The 17,420-nt window shown below is 54.1% G+C and overlaps 1 protein-coding gene across 1 annotated transcript in view; it reads left to right on the forward strand.

Moving 5' to 3' along the window:
- The window catches only part of Pex14 (peroxisomal biogenesis factor 14), a 148,418-nt gene extending 135,864 nt beyond the window's left edge, over positions 1 to 12,554 (forward strand). Inside the window, exons 5-9 of the mRNA XM_013032886.1 lie at positions 2,919 to 3,004; positions 6,091 to 6,193; positions 7,257 to 7,354; positions 10,127 to 10,218; positions 11,340 to 12,554. Coding sequence (XP_012888340.1) covers positions 2,919 to 3,004; positions 6,091 to 6,193; positions 7,257 to 7,354; positions 10,127 to 10,218; positions 11,340 to 11,796 — 836 coding nt within the window. The 3' untranslated portion in view covers positions 11,797 to 12,554. The remainder of the gene's footprint in view (positions 1 to 2,918; positions 3,005 to 6,090; positions 6,194 to 7,256; positions 7,355 to 10,126; positions 10,219 to 11,339) is intronic.
- Positions 12,555 to 17,420: the final 4,866 nt, after the last annotated feature.

Genomic DNA, 17,420 nt, shown 5'->3' on the forward strand with positions numbered 1-17,420 from the left:
TTTTGGATGGAGTCAAGGCATAGCTGAGGAAGGGAGTGGAGGCATCACTGCTAACACAAAACCACGTAACAGATTGGTAAATACAAACACAAAAAATCTTTGCAGGCCACAAAAGACCATAAGTGGAACCCAAAGCAAAAAATTACAAGAATGTGTTACTGTTCATGTTACTGAGGGCTAATGTCCCTGATTTTTTTTTTTTTTAATTCTCCAGCCAGGCTCTGGTGGCTCGTACCTCTAAACCTACTGTGGGCGAAGTGGCGCTGTGGCTCAAGTGGTAGAGCGCTAGGCTTGAGCTGAAGAGCTGAGGGACAGTGCTCAGGCCCAGAGTTCAAGCCTCACAACCAACCAAAAAATTTTAAAAAAAAATTAAAAAAACCCTACTGTGGAGGCTGAGATCTGAGAATCATGGTTGGAAGCCAGCCCAGGCAGAAAAGCCTGTAAGACTCTTATCTTCAATTAACCACCAAAAAGCCAGAAGTAGAGCTGTGACTAAAGTGCTAGCTTTGAGCAAAAGAGTTCAGAAGCAGTGTCCAGACCTTAAGCTCTAGCCCCAGGACTGGCACACACACAATAAAAGTCTTTAAAAAGTATGCACTAGTGGTGTGGCTCAGTGCTAGAGTACTTACCTACCATATATAAAGCCCTGGATTTGATCCCCAGCATTACAAAAACAAAACAAAACTACTCAAAAGTGGTAAGGGAAAGAAATCAAGTTGAGGGCTGGGGCCATGACTCAAGTGGTAGAGCACCTGCCTAGCAAGCACTAGGCTCCAAGTTTAAACCATGATACTGTCAGAAGGAAAATCAAGTAGAAAGGTGAGAACATGTAACACTCATTGGAAAGAAAATACTGATGGACAGCAAAGACTTACTCCTTTCTCAAAATGAGATGGGTACAAGTGAGGGCCAGTGTGAGGTGCCATTTCCCTGTTACATTGTGCTTGTTATAGATGAGAAATGAGCTTAATGTCCATTTGAAGAGAGTAGGTTAAATGGAATAGTAGACAGCTATGAAAAAATCAGTTTCAGATGTAAAGAGGAAGAAAAGGAAACTACGACACATCTGTGTCACTTTTTATGCTCATGAAATTTCTCTGGAAGAATAGACCTGAAACTGGTTAAGGGTGTCTGCCTTTTTGGCAAGTCTGACTTCTGCTGTCTGATGTTTAAACTATATGTGTGTGTTGCCTGTTTAAAATATGTGGGATAAAAAAAACTAGGAGTTGAGTCCTGAAGGAGGCCATTTGTTGACTACAGTTTTGACCACGTTCAGGGGATTGTGCATGGGGTGTACAGGTTGCGGAACATGGGGGACTATTATTGCCAAGGAGAGACTTGCTGACTCTTGTATCTCCCGAGAGCCCTGTTGAGCAGCCCAGGGAGGAGGGGGTATCCCTTGCATACCAGCTGCCTCATCCTGCCACTGAGCTGAAAGAATGGCTCTGCTCCTCTGCTCTGTCATGACAAATGGGTAGGAGAACTTGCAGACACAGGACAGCTCAGGTGTTCCTGAAATAGCAAGACCATCAGCTTGGCGAGGCAAGTTAAAGTGATTCTTCCCGGAGGTTCCTGGAATGTGTCTGACCTCTCTTTCTCACCTTTCTCCCAGACTCAGCTTTCCCACGGAAACACCCATCAGGTTCCTTCTGGACAGCTTTCTATCGGCATTGTGTACCTTGTTTGTTCCCTAGCTGTTGTGTGCTATGCCATGGAGTATCCTGAGAACGGTGGCCTGGGCCTGGCATCTTGGCAGATCCTCAGAGAGGGTCAAAGGCTGGGTGACCACTTCTGGAGGCCTGGGGAGAACAGGTGCCATATACAAGGCTGCAAAATAGGGGACTCGCTGGGCAACTAGAATTTCATTGAATTGTGGGGACTTTACTGTTCTGGTCTCCATTTTCTGTGGGGACACCCCCCCCCCAGCTCCCTAGAGGATTCCTGAAGCAACAGACACTACAGAGCTCTGTGTATACTGTTTTCACTCTATATAGCTATAATACAAGTTTATAAATTAGCACAGCAAGATCAGTAATAATAACCAATAATAAAATGGCACAATTATAACAATATGCTTTAATAAAAGTTAATGTGAATGTATGCTCTCAAACTATTTTACTGTGCTCTGATTTTAGCAACCTCAGCGTAGAATTTCTTTCTTTTCCTATTGAGGACTTTCACCTTTTCACTTACGGGAAGGTCTCAAGGTTCTTCCCTGGAACATCCACACTGCTGGCATCTCTGCTCTTGGTCTTGGGGGCCATTACTGAGTGAAGTGGGGATCACTTGGACACAAGCACTGTGATGCTGACAGGGGAGCCCAGAACCAAGATGGCTGCGAAGTGTCTCATAGGCGGGTCCCATACACACCGTGGATCCACTGGACAGAGGGTGGTTCATGCCCTGCGGGGTCAAGAGTTCATTTACCCAGAATGGTAGCGCTTACAAAGTTAAAATTTTAAACATGGATTTTTTTTCTTTCTGAATTTTCCATTGAATATTTTCTCTTATCATAGTTGACTTACAGAAGTGAAGCCACAGATAAGAGGGAGGGGAAACCCTGCATATGTGCTAGTCTTAAGAGCTGGGCCAGAGGCCTGCTTGTATGCAAAGATTAGGGACTCGATTCCATTTCCTTAACAACTGAGCTTTTCCAAGACATCTCTCCACTCCATTCTAGGCCCTCTTCACTGTCATGACCAGTGCAGGAGCCTCCCAGATTTCCTGCCTGGGTGGCTTCTCACCTCTAGCTTGCTTCAGAGCCACCGCCATGTGGCTTTCTTAAAGTAGAAATCTGATCAGGACACTCCCTCACCCCACGCCTCAGTGTGTCCCCCTTCCACGGGGCACATGCTCACCTGTCTCTAAGAAAAGGCTGGGTGGGAGCTCTCCTAACTTCTTTCTTTTCCTACCATCAGGCTCTGGAGGCTCCCGATGGCGAGATTACGGTGCCTTGGCCATCATCATGGCAGGAATTGCATTTGGCTTTCACCAATTCTACAAGGTCAGTTGTCTTCTCAGGGCAGCAGAGGCTGACATTTGTCACCCTTTGCTGTTTGTTCCCCTTTTCCTGGTTCTTGGTTTATCTGCATGGAGCTGCTGTTCCTCAGTGGGTGCTCAGCTCTGGAGCAGAGGTGGAGAGTACAGGGGGGATGTGTCAGGCATCGCAGACATCCTGTGCCTGCAGACATCCATCCACCCTGGAGTCACCGACAGGGTGACCTTGAGGTCCTTATCTCTTTTTTATTTTTTTTTTGGGGGTCCGGTCGTGGGGCCTGAACTCTGGGCCTGGGCACTATCCCTCAGCTCTTCAGCTCAAGGCTAGCACTCTACCACTTGAGCCACAGTGCCACTTCTGGCTTTTTTCTGCTTATGTGGTGCTGAGGAATTGAACCCAGGGCCTCATGCATGGGAGGCAAGTGCTCTACCACTGAGCCACCTTCCTAGCCCGGATTCTTAATTTTTGATTTAACACAAAAGTGCAGCGGAATCTGCTGGAGTTAGAAATTTGCATGCAGAAATCCAAACATGAAGTGTGTTGGGGTCTGGACATCTCCCTTGGGGCTGATGTCTGCCAGTGCCTGTGTGTAGACAAATCACAAGGCAAGGGCAGGCACCGGGATAAGTCACTGACAGCGTTCTCAGAGCAGACCTGCTGGTCATCCGTGCTGACCAGGACCATCCTGAGACCCGCATGGAACAGGAGACAGGTTCCCACCATTTTCACAGTGCTTTGGCCACGCCACGCACCTGGTTTTTTGTTTGTTTGTTTGTTTTTTAAATTAAAAAACATTGAAATGTCAGCCACATTGATGATACAAGAATTTCTGGAATTATCTACTAACAGTTTCTTTTAGAAAAAAAAAAAGTGGTCTGACTCAGATGGCTCCCTCTCCAAAATAACCCCCCAAAAGCAGGCTTAGAGGTATGGCTCAAGTAGTAAGAGCATCAGCCAACAAGGAAGCCAAGCAACTGCGGCTCTGGTTTCAGGACTTGTTTTACATCTGTTTATGGAGGAGTAGAGGTACTGCTTCCCTGTCATTCATGACCTCAGAAGTGGACTTCGAAGCGGTTTATACATAGGAGAATCTCTCTGCTTTTATCCTCAGCAAATTTTCCACCTGAAACGTCAGGGCACATTTGATGAGTTTCAGCTCAGTTGTGGGTAATAATTCACAGCGTGGCTGAAAGGCACTTTGCAAAATAGAAAATGCTTCTATACATATGCTAAATGATGATCTTCACTTAGGAGTCACTCTTGAAATGAATTCTCCCACAAACCCCTTGTGAGAGACCTTTTCCTTCTCCAATACAGAGCCCTTAATGGAGAGGCTTCTTTTTTCCTACCTGAGGCCCAAATAGGCTGAGAACCACAGTTGCCCTTCCCTTTGGCAAAGGTGGTGCCTGCTGGGCCATGCTGGGTCTGCTCTGGCACCACCCTTGCAGGTTGGCAGTAGTGGCCCCATCCCTATGATGGGGGCTTTGCCTCCCAAGTCCCATGCTTGTGAGTTCCCTCAACCTAGCTCCCCCACAGTGTGTGCTGCTGCCTAGGCACCGTGTGTGGGGACCCTGCAAGACAGGGCATTTTTTAATTTTTTTTTTTTTTGCCCCCAGGGTGTTGTCTCCTCTGCTCTGTCTGGGAAAGTAGGGCCACTTGGGGCTCTGTGAAAGATACTTATTCTGGTAACTCAAACTTAGTTTATTTATTTAATTTTTGCCAGTCCCAGGGCTTGAACTCAGGGCCTGGGCACTGTCCTTGGCCTCTCTGTGGTCAAGGCTAGCGCTCTACCACTTGGGCCACAGTGCCACTTCCAGCTTTTTCTATGTTTGTGGTACTGAGGAATGGAACCGAGGGCCTTATGCATGCTAGGCAAGCGCTCTACCCCTAAGCTGCATTCCCAGCCTTTCAGGCTTAAAGGCCAAGTATTCCCTCAGAAGAACTGTGCAAGGGTCCCAGAAGTCTGTGGTGGACTTTCCTTTGGGTTCTTGAGTAATTTTTGTTTACTTAATTTTAGTTATTTGTTCTCGAATGGATGAAACAATTTGTTTCATTCACAGGATTAAAACAGTTTGATTCAGAAAAATACCTAGTGAGCTGGGCACTACGATCTGAGGATTGCATATCAAAGCCAGCCCAGGCATCTTTCTGTTTTTTGTTTGTTTGTTTGTTTTTGTTTTTGTTTTGTTTTTTGATCCAGTCATGGGGCCTGAACTCTGGCTGTCTCTCAGCTCTTCAGCTCAAGGCTAGCACTCTACCACTTGAGCCACAGCGCCACTCTTGGCTTTTTTCTTTTTACTTATGTGGTGCTGAGGAATTGAACCCAGGGCCTCATGCATGCAAGGCAAGCGCTCTAACACTGAGCCATCTTTCCAGCCCCCAGGCATCTTTCTGCATACCCATTTACAAGTTTTTCATAAGTGTGTTTTGGGGGTGCTTTTGGTGCTAGTCCTGGGATTTGAACTCAGGAGGGCTTGGGTACTATCCCTGAGCTCTTGAGCTCTTTTGCTCAAGGCACTCTACCACTGGAGCTACAGCTCTACTTCAAGTTTTTTTTATATATATATATATTTTTTTTTTTTGGTAGCTAATTATAGATAAGAGTCTCATGGACTAGGACTTCCTGCCAGGGCTGGCTTTGAACTACAATCCTAGATCTCAGCCTCCCAAATAGCTAGGATTACAGGTGTGAGCCACCAGCATCTGGCCTTATAACTTTTAAAGTATAAAATCAGTGATGTCATAGAAATAGTATAGCACTGCTGAGAAAAGGACATGAAAGAATGAACATGTTTACCTTGAGCTGGGAGTGTAGCTCAATGTAAAACACTTGTCTTGTGCAAGGACCTAGGTTCCCACTTCAGCACATCACGGTGGGAAAACCTGGTTTTCCTCCCCCTCTTCCTGTTTGGCCCTGGTCTTCATTTACATACAATTTTTACGTGGCCATCTCATAAACTTTTTAAAGCATCTTTTTCACTTATGGATTGTGCTGGGGTCTTCAGACCCCGGGAAGAACGAACCAGGGTAGGATATGAGAGACCGATGGAGGACAGCAAGTGTGCCCGTCCTCACCCGTCCGCTTCTTGCAGAAGTACCTGCTGCCCCTCGTCCTGGGCGGCCGCGAGGACAGGAAGCAGCTGGAGAGGATGGCGGCGAGCCTCTCGGAGCTGAGTGGCAGCGTGGCCCAGACAGGTAAAGATTAATGACTCCATCAAGTCACCCCTCAAAGCCTTCTCCTCGAAGCCCCTTTGCGCCCCTCCCCTCTCCCTCCGTCTCCACTTTATGTGGTGACTTCATTTATCTGCTCCAAGAATCTGTTCACATTTGCAAATGAAGCCGCCGTCATTTCGGTTTAATTTGAAATTGCTTGTTTACTGTCGGCGCGGCCTCAATTAATTATGTTTTTACGGAAAGGCTCCCAACCTCAGAATATTAATAAGGGGAATAAAATGACAGCCTTTCTAAGGGCTGTAAAGTTCATTTTTAATTTCTGCTTCTATGAGGTTTTCAGGGGGGTTTTCAGTGATTTTTTTCCCCCTTCCCTCGAAGAATCCAACTCAGGGTCAAGAGAGTCTGTAATTACTGTGGCTCCCAGGACCCCGGCCACCCCTCTGTTATCGACTCCGCGGGGCTGGCGTTCATTACCCGCTGCCCCAGTGATGGCCCAGATTAGCTGAGACCTGTCGCGCCAGAGGTGGCTTTCCTTCTTTATAAACTTGTTTACTAGGTGGAGGCTCTGAGTCTGAAACTCAGAGGCAGGCAAGAGAGCCACCTGTCCTGGGCACGGCTTCTCCAGTGCGTTCTCCCCGATGCAGCCACTCCTAAGAGCTGCCTCAGTGATCCCAGCCTGGGGGTCCTATGACAGCTTGTGGGGCTCGGCAGGCAGTTCCAGGCTTGGGGCTGTCCTCCGCTCCCAAGGACGCGGTGAGGCCTGGGTAATGAGTGATGCCGGCATGATGCGGGCTGAGAGAGCCGGGCACATCCCCGCCGGGCTTAATTAGAGGGGAGAGGTTTCGGACGGATATACTGTTGACCACGGACAACCACACAATAGAAAGATGAAGTAGAAATACTAGAGGTGAGATACAGTGCAGGTGAATTACCCAGGGCACAGATAAATTGTCTGGGTTGCGGGGCGGGGGCAGGGGCCTGCAGATAAATTAGATGTAGCAGGAATGCGGGTGGCTCACAGGTGTGTGGGCTGAGGAGGGAACAGGGGACACGGACTCAACTGATGCCACACTCTTTTCCCCAGTGACTCAGGTACAGACGACACTGGCCTCTGTCCAGGAGCTGCTGAGGCAGCAACAACAGAAGGTCCAGGAACTGGCCCATGAGCTGGCCACCGCTAAGGTACTAACCTTTGAACGCCTGGATCTCCAGGCCCTGGTATGGCCTGTACAGCGCTGACTCCTCCCCCTATCCCAGTGTCGCTGGGTGACATACCAGGGGTGGCTACTGTCCCACACAGAAGGGAGGAGTCACTGTGCTCTCAGTTGTCCTTCTGGTCTCTCTCTCTCTCTCCTCCCATCTCCACTGGGAGCACTTAGGGCAGTCCCATCCCCACAGCTCTGGAGACTGGTGCTGGAAGTTAGGTTGTAGGCCCCAGCCTTCTTTGCCAAGGAGTCCAGGAAACAGAAGGGAGAAGCCAGTAGTTTACCAGTGCCTTCTGGGCCCCCATGGTAGTGGACAGGCTCTCTAAACCCGGGCTTTCAGCCTCAGGGGATGTGAAAGGAATTGGAGCCAATCAGAATCCTCCCCATGTGGAAGCATTCTTCTCTGTCTGGTCCTAGGATCAGTGTAGTGGATTAAAGGCCTTGCTCTCGCATTTGTTAACTGTAGACAAGTTCCTTCGCCTCTCTGAGTCTTCCTCTTCTGTGAAATGGAGCCATCATGGAACCTCTGGGCTTCAGCCAGAACCCACGATTTCAGGCCCTGGGTTCTGGGGCCTGAGGCGGTGTGGACAGATGGGTGAGGGTGAAGGTGGTGCAGTGGCCCCATAGCAGCCTCTAAGCACAGCTGCTGTCCCAGGGGAGGCCACCCTAGTGCCTAGCTGGATTGCAAAACAAACTACTTGCTACTTCCAGTGGAATCTGGGGCCTCTTGTGATAAGGGTCCTCAGGAGCCCCCTCCCCATTAGCCACACTGTACAGGCACACCTTCAATTCCTGCTCAGCTGTCTGGAGGTGCTGGTGGCTACGGCCACTGTGGGTTCCCTGCAGGCAGCTCGGAAGGAGCCGGGAAGGTGGCTGCTGCCCCCACCCTACTCTGTTATCTTTTGGATCTGTGGCCTGCCCATGGCCAGCAGCATTCCGGAAATTGGAAAATGGTTTTCAGGCCCTGAGCATCAAGATGAAGACCACATGTTGCATTGGGGGAGGGGGCTGGTTGGTGGCAGTGCTTGTGATGGCCTCAGCTCTTCTGTGCCCAGGCCCCGCCCCTCGTTCCGCCCTGTTCTCCCTTCCAAAGCTGCGCTTCGGGCCTGGCATCCAAACCCATGTGTGTGAGGACTTGGGTTACCCCATAAACCAAAGACTCAGAACTGTGTTTTCTCAGCTGTAATGTTAGTTTTTATATCTGCCTTCCAAACTCCTACTGGAGCACTGTAAAAAATTAAAAAGAAGAGCTTTAAGTAATTAAAAAACCTACATAAAACTGAAGGCTGTGAGTTTTCTACAACTGTTTTTTAAAGAGACTGGCTAAAAAGCCCCAGATGTCAGATTTTATTTCTAAATCCTGGCATCTGGCACCATATGCCTTTGGAAATCTGAGTCCTTTGTAGGCCAGTGAGTGGAAATTGCTCCCTTGTTAATGGGCTGCCGTAGCTTTCAAGGTCTCGGAGAAGCCAGAACAGTGGCTCCCGGGCCCTCCCTGTGTGGTGGTCTGGAGTGGGGGACCCTGGGGGGATGGATGTGAGGACTCTGGGTGTATGCCTGCTCCCCTGTAGACCTCCTGGGTTTCTTCCCAAGACCTGAGGCCCCCTTGGCAGGATATATAACTATGGTGTACCCAGCTGGCTGTGTCCTTGCTGGGCTGGCCTGCAGTGGTCCGTCCCTACCTTGCATCAGAGAGACCCCACAGCAGCCGGCAGGGAAGAGCTTGAAAAGACCCCCATCTGCCAGTGTGGGGGCAGCTTGTCAAGGAAGCAAGAACCTGGCTCGACTTTCCAGCTCACACTTGAGATCACCAGGCTTGGTGATTGCAGGTCTAGGCTGCAGCTGCACGTCTGGAATTTACCTCTCTGCTCACCGTGTGCAGTCTGGCTACTGGCAGATCTACATGGGGACTGGTTTTTTGACTCTCCTCTTTCTATCTGCCCTGATGGAATTTGCCAGGAGTGAGGCATGGGACCCTCACTTATGGGGGGGGGGGATGCTGTCAGTGGTGTGTCTATCCTGGGCCTTCTCCAGGGGAGGGGTGGAGGTCAGGAGCTCGAGCAGTCCCTCACTGAAGTCACCCCTGACCATCCCAGGGGAGAGATGTGAGAGGGTGGCACCCAAGTGGCTGTTGAGATTGGGGTGCGGCGGGGAGGCATCCTTCATGTCTCTGAGGAGTCGCTGGGAGCAGCCTGGGAGTGCAGCATGGGGTAAAGCTGCCGTCTAGGCTTGCTGAAGTCAGAGCTGTGGAATGGGCAGGTGCTCTGGTGCCCCTCCCGCCCCACCCCCACCCCCACCCCCACCTCCCCGGCCCCGGCCCCAGCATCTAGCATCCAGAGTACCTTCTTGGGAATCTGCTGTGGTTCAGAGAGTGGCCTCCTCTCACGTCTGTGTGTGGTGGTGATTTCTGGGGGGTGGGGACGTGTAGGACGCAGTTGCTTGGGTGGCGCCGTGTTCATCACAGGAGCAAGTGCACCTCCGCGTCTCTGGAGTGATGAGGGTTTGTTTGCGGTTTCTGTATTTTACGTGCACAGGAAACCCCAATGTCACCTAAAAATGTGATGATTTCTTAGCACCATCAGAAACTTAAAGCTGTGAGAATGTTTGGCTTAGGAATGTCCTCACAAGCAGCACCCCAAGTGGCAGAGCAGGTGGCCACTGCCTCCCCAGGATCCTCCTAAGCTACACGCCACCCCCTGGGCTGTGTGGAGGGTCCATTCTCACGTGTGCCCTGTGTTTTGACTTTCAGGCCACCACATCTACCAACTGGATCCTGGAATCGCAGAATATCAATGAACTCAAGTCGGAAATTAACTCCTTGAAGGGGCTTCTTTTAAATCGGTAGGAGACAAGACTCCTGGGCTCTGCCCCACCTAGTGTGGGCTGAGCAGCCAGCTGGCGCTCCTGCGCTTGGTTAGCAGTGGATAGGGCATAATTCCCAAGGTGTGGCTAAGTTCAGGGGTCACCCAGGGGATGTCATGGACATTAGGATAAAGCTCCCCTTTGTCTCATCCAAGAGATAAATGCCTAAGCTGGACGCTGGTGGCTCACACGTGTCATCCTAGCTACTCAGGAGGCTGACACCTGAGGGTTGAGGATCAAAGCCAGCCCTGTCAGGAAAGTCCATGAGACTCTTATCTCCGTTAACCACCAAAAAGCCAGAAGAGGAGCTGTAGTGCAAGTAGTAGAGCACTAGCCTTGAGCAGAAAAGCACAGGGACAGTGCCCATGTCCTGAGTTCAAACCTCAGAACCAGCACACACACACACGCACACGCACACACAGAGGTAAGTGCCTCTGGCTAAAGGGACAGACACGTCATCTGGTGGCACTGGAGCCAAGAAAATGGCAAACTGAATTTGTTACTTGTGTTTGTCTCTGGTGACTGATGCAGGCTGTGGGTCTGAGGGCTGTCTCCGTGGCCACGCCTGGTAAGACAGTGGCAGCCCAGGACAGGAACTAGGCTTGTCCGTTAGCTGTGGCAGAGGGCCCACCTGTTAGCGAGCACCACCTCTGAGCCATAGCCACATAGACCCTTCCTCCCAGCCCCTCCTGGGCTGGCTGCTGGCCCAGGGCCCAGAGGGAATGCCAGACAAGAAGCTGCCGCCTCTTCCCTGCCCAAAGCAGAGGTTTTCCAGCCAAGGGCTCTGATGTCACCCACCCCCTTGGCCCGGGCTCCCCATGGCCCCAACTACTCAGGCTATGGGCAGATTTGAGGGAGGCCTGGGTGTCTTGAGTCCCTTGCCTTCGCCCCTTCTGCTGTAGCCACAGGGGTGGAGGCAGTGCTGGGGATGAGGAAGAAGCAGGCTCCAGGCTGTTGTGAAGGGAGGGAGGCAAGTGTAGCCCCTGGCTAGGAGGCCCAGGAGGGAGGGGAGGAGCAGGGCTGCTCCCCTCTCCAGCCCCGGGGTCCAGAATGAGAGCTGGATGCTGTCACCAACGCCTGCTGGCTTCTTCCTCTGCCAGGAGACAGTTCCCACCGTCCCCGTCAGCGCCGAAGATCCCGTCCTGGCAGATCCCGGTGAAGTCGCCCTCCCCCTCCAGCCCGGCCGCCGTGAACCACCACAGCAGCAGTGACATCTCCCCGGTCAGCAACGAGTCCTCCGCCTCCTCCCCTGGGAAGGAGAGCCACAGCCCTGAGGGCTCCACAGCCACCTACCACCTGCTGGGTCCGCAGGAAGAAGGCGAGGGGCTGGTGGACGTGAAGGGCCAGGTGAGGATGGAGGTGCAGGGTGAGGAGGAGAAGAGGGAGGACAAGGAGGACGAGGAGGACGAGGAGGATGACGACGTGAGCCATGTGGATGAGGAGGACGTCCTGGGGGTGCAGAGGGAGGACCGGCGGGGTGGGGACGGGCAGATCAATGAGCAGGTGGAGAAGCTACGGCGGCCGGAGGGCGCCAGTAATGAGAATGAGCGGGACTAGGCCCGCATGGCACCTGCACCGCCTCTCCAGCGCCCGGCACCCCTGGGCCCGCGGGGGCTTTGGGCTCTGGCCCGGCCTCCTCCTCTGGCCCTGGGAGGGCGAGGCACTGAGCAGCCTTCAGGTGTGGCAGCGTGGGGGGCCGTGTTTCTGTCTACCAGCCTCCTCTTACCCCAACCTCAGCCCTTCCCTGCCTCTCCTCAGCCCAGCTCCAGCCCCCGGGCGGGCCGGGGCTAGCTGCTGAGCCTCAGCACCACGGCTCTTGCGCCGCTCCCCTCCCCCCCCCCCCCGACAGGTATCCTGTCCAGGTGTGTCTGCTGAGTGTCTGGACGAGCGTGACGTCATGCATGGCTAGAGCTCCTGTCCTCACCTGCCTCCCGGGGGCGGAGCTGCGGTCCCCTGGTCCCCGCCACCCCATCCCGTCCCTTGGGCCTGGCCTCGCTGTCCCTTTCCAGGGCCTGTTGGGGGCCCAGTCGCCCCTCAGCCAGGTCCTGCCTGCCTGGCAGATGCTGCCCTCAGGCGCCTGTTCCCACCCATCCCACCTGCTCTGCCCTCTCAACAAATGAAGCCACGCCACGCTGCGCTCGCTCCCGACCATCCTCGCTTGCCGCGTCGGGCCAGCCCGTCCCGGGGGAGATGTGATTCTCCCGGCAGCAGGGCCTTGCTGACCCACAGCCATGTCTGTCCTTCCCCCGAAAACCACATGTTCATTTGTGTGATCATGTATAGATTATGACTGTATATAATTGTAATAAATACGAGTTGCCACTATTTAATTCCTGCCTCTGGCCCCACGCGGGGTTTCAGCTCGGCCTCCACGAGGTGATTCCCAGAGAAGGGCCTGCAGGGCCCCAGGACCAGGCCTGACTGCTCACCTGGACCCAAAAGGCTCCTGCCTCCTGCCTGGTGTCTGTGGAGGGCGACGCTCCCTGGGAGCAGGAGAAGGGACCGCCCGCTGCTGGATAGAGCTGGCGGCGCGGGGCTGATGAGTCTCCTTCCTTAAATGGACGCACATTCCCCGGGAGCCCGGCTCCTTCTCTCTTGTCTCCGTTTGTACCTCCCTGTCTCCCCTCAATCTCCTCAAAGCCCTAAGCACAAATGGGAGCCAGGAGAAGCTCCCTCTGCCCCACCAGGAGCCAGGCCTGGGCACCGGCATGGCCCTGGGCCTCGTGGACATGGGGCCTGAGAAACAGCATCCAGCTATAGAAGGTGGAGCCTCAGGGCCACGCTCACACCCACAGCCTCCTTCACGGGTGGTGTTGGAGAGCAAAGAGGACCCATCTGCATGGCCGGAGGGTGCGGCCTGGGCCTGCTGCTGGCCCAGCCTCTAGGTAGCAGAGGTCTGGAGTTCTTGCCTTAGCTGGTGGTCTGGCAGGGGCGTGCTTCATGCTTGCCGCCTCGCACGGTCCTGCCCCAGTCTGTGCACAGCCACGCGCTCCCCGGACCAGCAGAGCCCAGGTGAGAGCCACCTCTGCACTGCCCTCACCCCGGCAGCCCCGTGCCGCCAGCCTGGCCTTGAGCCCTTGAGGGAGGCAGGCAGGCCCAAGATGGACCAGCAGGGGGCGGGCCACGTCCCACCCTGGCTAGCGATGCCTGGGGGGGTGCGGGGGGGCTCCCCCTCTGTGGCATATAGGACACCTTGGAAATGTTTCCCAAGATCACAGCCTCCTTTGGTTCAGAGACCGTTGGTCATTGCCTGTAACTTCTGCACTCCTGTCTAGTGGGCACGGAACGGGAGGCCCGAGGGAAGAGACCCTGGGATGCAGATGAAGCCAGAGGATTTGGGATTGGGGTGCTGTGACCTGTGCCTTTTGTCTCCCTGTCCCCTAGAAGAGGAGCCACCAGGCTTCCACCTGGGGGGCCAGCAGACTGGAAGGTCCCAGGCTCCCAAGGGAAGGGATGGGAACGTGGACCCCGAGGCCCTTGGCCCCCATGGGTCCTGAGCACAGAGTTCAGCTTTTGAGGCCAGCGAGTCTGGCGTGACTTCAGGGAGGAAAAAACCCCTCCCCAAAACAGCGAGAGTGCTGCCTAATAAAGGCAGCGGCTGGACGAGGGAAAACGGCCCTTTGAAAAAAAGCCTTTCATTAGAAAAATAATGCATTTCATCCAAATAAGGTAAAAATATTTGGAATGGGGCAGAAGTGAGCAGCAGGCAGCGTCTGTCGGCCCTTGCTGGAAGGGGAGTACGTTATTAAACCCAATTACAGTGTCTTTTTATAAAGTGTCCTTTAGCAAGGAACTTGCCCCTGTGCTCTGAGCGCTGCTGTCCTGGCTTCCCCGGGGGGCCTTCACCCCAGCCAGGCCTCCCCCAGTGCCTGGTCACTTGTGGGGTATACCTTGGTCAGGGCACCTTGCTGTGAAGGACAGAGCTTCTCCCTTGGCATTTGTGTCACCCAGGGAGGGTGAGAGACACAAGCATCCAGGTGGTCACTGTGGAACCAGCAGCTCCCGCTCGGAGCCCCTCAACCGAGCAAGGGGACACCCAGGTCGGGAAAAGGGTTTGCTGGAAGCGCTGCGTTTCCCCTCTCATCCAGTACGTATCCGCTGCCAAGCAGCCAGTCAGTCCAGGCGGGCAGGAAGCAGGCTTCCCTCTTCTGCCCCTTCCATCTCTGCCAGTCGGCTCTCACCCTTTCTCTCTTCTTTAATGATGGGCACCTCAAGCTAGCCACCAGTGCCTCACACCATCTGTAATCCTAGTTACTGTCGAGGCTAAGATCTGAGGATTCTGATTTGAGGTCAGCCCAAGCAGGAAAGTTCATGAGACTCTTATCTCCAATTAACCAGCAAAAAGCCATGAGCTACCTCTTAGTTCAAGAGGTAAAGTGCTAGCCTTGAGCAGAAAAGCTATGGGACAGTGCAGGCCCAGAGTTCAGGCCCCTGGATCAGCGCGCACACATCCCTCTCCCCCTTCCCCTCCCCCCCGCCCAGGACCTCTGCGGTGCGGCTCATCTACTGAATGACCTGCGGCGCCCACGCACCCCCCGCCACGACCCCTGTGACCCCCCAGGGCACAGCGACTCCCCAAAGTGGGAGGAGGCAGGTCCGGCTGTCCTCAGGATTGCGACGTCTGCAGTGCCGCTGAGACTGCGTCCGGGAGGCATGGCAGGACAGGGTCTGACCCCGTGCAGAGAGGGTGGCTCCCCTGAAGGCTGGGCCTCCTTCCCCACAGGTGGGGCTTGGCTGCTCTCCTTTCCCTCCTCACCCTCAGCCGCTGTCACCCGGCCACGGAGTGCAGCTGAGCAGACACCTCCAGGGCACTGGGGACAGGACGTCACGGCCGTTTCCAGGCCTGGGCTGGCATGTGACGTACTCGTCACACTCCTCTGCACACAACCCCAGGCCAGCCTGAAATTTCAGCCAATATTTTGGGTGACTTTACCTGTAACATGAACAAGTCTTAATGATTCTGTTCATCAAGCTTAAGAATTTGTGTTCTGGAAGCAATCAGATTATAATAACTTTATAAGGAGATGCCTGGAGCCTTGCCTCGCTCTGTGGCAAGTGCTGGGAGAACTTTCTGTAAAGTGACAGGGTTGCCAGGTATGGTTGTACATGCCTACAGTCCCAGCTAATCCAGGGCCTATGATAGGAGAATTGCATGAGACCCTGTCTCAAACAAAACAGCCAGCCACTGGTCATGCCTGTAGTCCTAGCTACTCAGGAGGCTGAAATCAGAGGATAGTAGATTGAAACCAGCCTGGGCAGGAAAGTCCACAAGATTTCTTAACCACCAAAAAGCTGCAAGTGGAACTGTGGCTCAAGTGGTAGAGAGCCAGCCTTGAGTGAGAAAGCTAAGGGACTGCACCCAAGCCTTGAGTTCAAGTCCCAGGACACTCTCTCTCTCTCTCACACACACACACAGAGGAAATGACAGGGCCATTCGTGGTTTTAAGCAATGCTGATCCTTTAGGAGCAGTTATAACCCCGTAACCCCCTGTGGGTTGAAGACTCGACACACACCGAACACCCAATATGGAGCGTCATGCCACCAATGCCATTGCGTAAGATGGCCAGATCCACACAGCCAGCCAGCCTTGCCTGGCGACTGCCTGTGCTGTCCACAGAGGAAGCGGCCTGCTCCAGCAGGCGGCCTGTGGCTTCTACTGCTCCAGCGGACAGCTCTGTGGCTTCTACTGAATGTAATTGATGGTACGTTGAGCCATGGAAGCTTCGGCACTAGGCTTGTGACCCAGGGAGGCTTGTCTCCCGGGCACCTATAGACAGATGCAGGGCGCCTATAGACAGCAGGGTGTGGCAGGCAGCCTCTGCAGGCTCCAGCGGGACTGGGGCAGAGGGCAGTGGGCTCCTGCCCCGGTGGTGGGAGATGGGAGGCCCGCTGAGGCCGCACAGCTGGGTCCCGCCGCCCTCTGCTCGCCATGCCAGGCTGGAGCCTCCTGAGAGCCAGCAGCGCCTCAGCAAGGGTGTCACGGGTGGCCTTTCTGCTCCTGGCATGGTCCTGTGATTCCAGGGCTGTTGGGGGTGCTGCCCCTTGGAGGCCTGGGCTGGTGGGGGGGCGGGGGGGGGTCGTGACACTTTCTTTCCCACCCCTGTGTCTGGGCCCTGGACCAAGGCTCCCTGTGTGGTCAGGAGCACCTTTCATGATGGTGGGCTGACAGTCCGCCTGGCTCAGCGACCTGGATGTACCCTCCCCCTGACCCCTCCCCGGGGCCGGGGAGATGAGCTGCTGCACACCGCTGAGGAGGAGACAGGAGGTTGAATGCAGCTGCTTCTGGCCCCTTCCCAGAGGTTATGAGGCTCTTGAATGTGCCCCAGTTGGGGTGCAGAAGCGCCATCCCACCACAGCTAACTAAATCCCACAGGGAAAACATGTTACTACGTTTCCTCCCAAGTCCACCATGCCACTGGGAACATGGTGGAGTCTGGGGCTGCTCCCCACGCCCTTCCCTGGGGTGGGGTGCCACCCACAGCCCAAGGCTCCCCCCTGGCTCTAGGCGGTGGGGTAGGGGTGCATATACATGGCTCTTTTCTTTGCCCTGGGCCGGGGCAGCCTATTCCCCTAAGACTCGGTGTCTTGGCTGGGCCCTGGCTCGGATGCAGAACCTGCCCCTGGCAGGGCCATCTCCCTCCTAGTACTGAGACCTGGTCACGCTGAGCCCTGGGGAGAGGAGAGAAGGGAGCAGTGTGTGTGAGGGGGGCGGGGGGGGGTAATAGGCTCTAGTCAAGGTCAGCAAACTGCCCCAAGTCCTGCCTTACCTTTCTTTCCCGAGACCCGGGAGCAAAGAGCTGCTCCTGAGAGTCCCCACTGCCCGCTGCTCCAGCCCGGAGGGGGCCCCGTGGCGGCTGAGGTCGGGCTTGGCTCCCTGCCTCACCTGCGGCCCCCCAGAGGCTGCGTGGCCCCCCAGGGCCCCATGAAGCTCCAATCATGGTTTCTAATTTGTTGAACTTGTGTTTTATCCCATAAATTACTCACTGTTTTATTTCACCGAATTGAGATATCCACAAACAATAGGCGAGTTCCAACTTGAACATTTTAATAAGACCAAAAAAGTATATATTTTCATGTCTGTTACAAACATATTTATGTAAATAGCTGGCGGCCGCTCCAGGAGGAGCGGGAGGGGTGGGCCCTCTGTGCCAGGATGAGCTGGAGACAAGGCTTGGTGGCG

The sequence above is a fragment of the Dipodomys ordii genome, unplaced genomic scaffold (genome assembly GCF_000151885.1).
Source record: "Dipodomys ordii isolate 6190 unplaced genomic scaffold, Dord_2.0 Scaffold6, whole genome shotgun sequence".
In the NCBI taxonomy this organism is placed as follows: Eukaryota; Metazoa; Chordata; class Mammalia; order Rodentia; family Heteromyidae; genus Dipodomys; species Dipodomys ordii.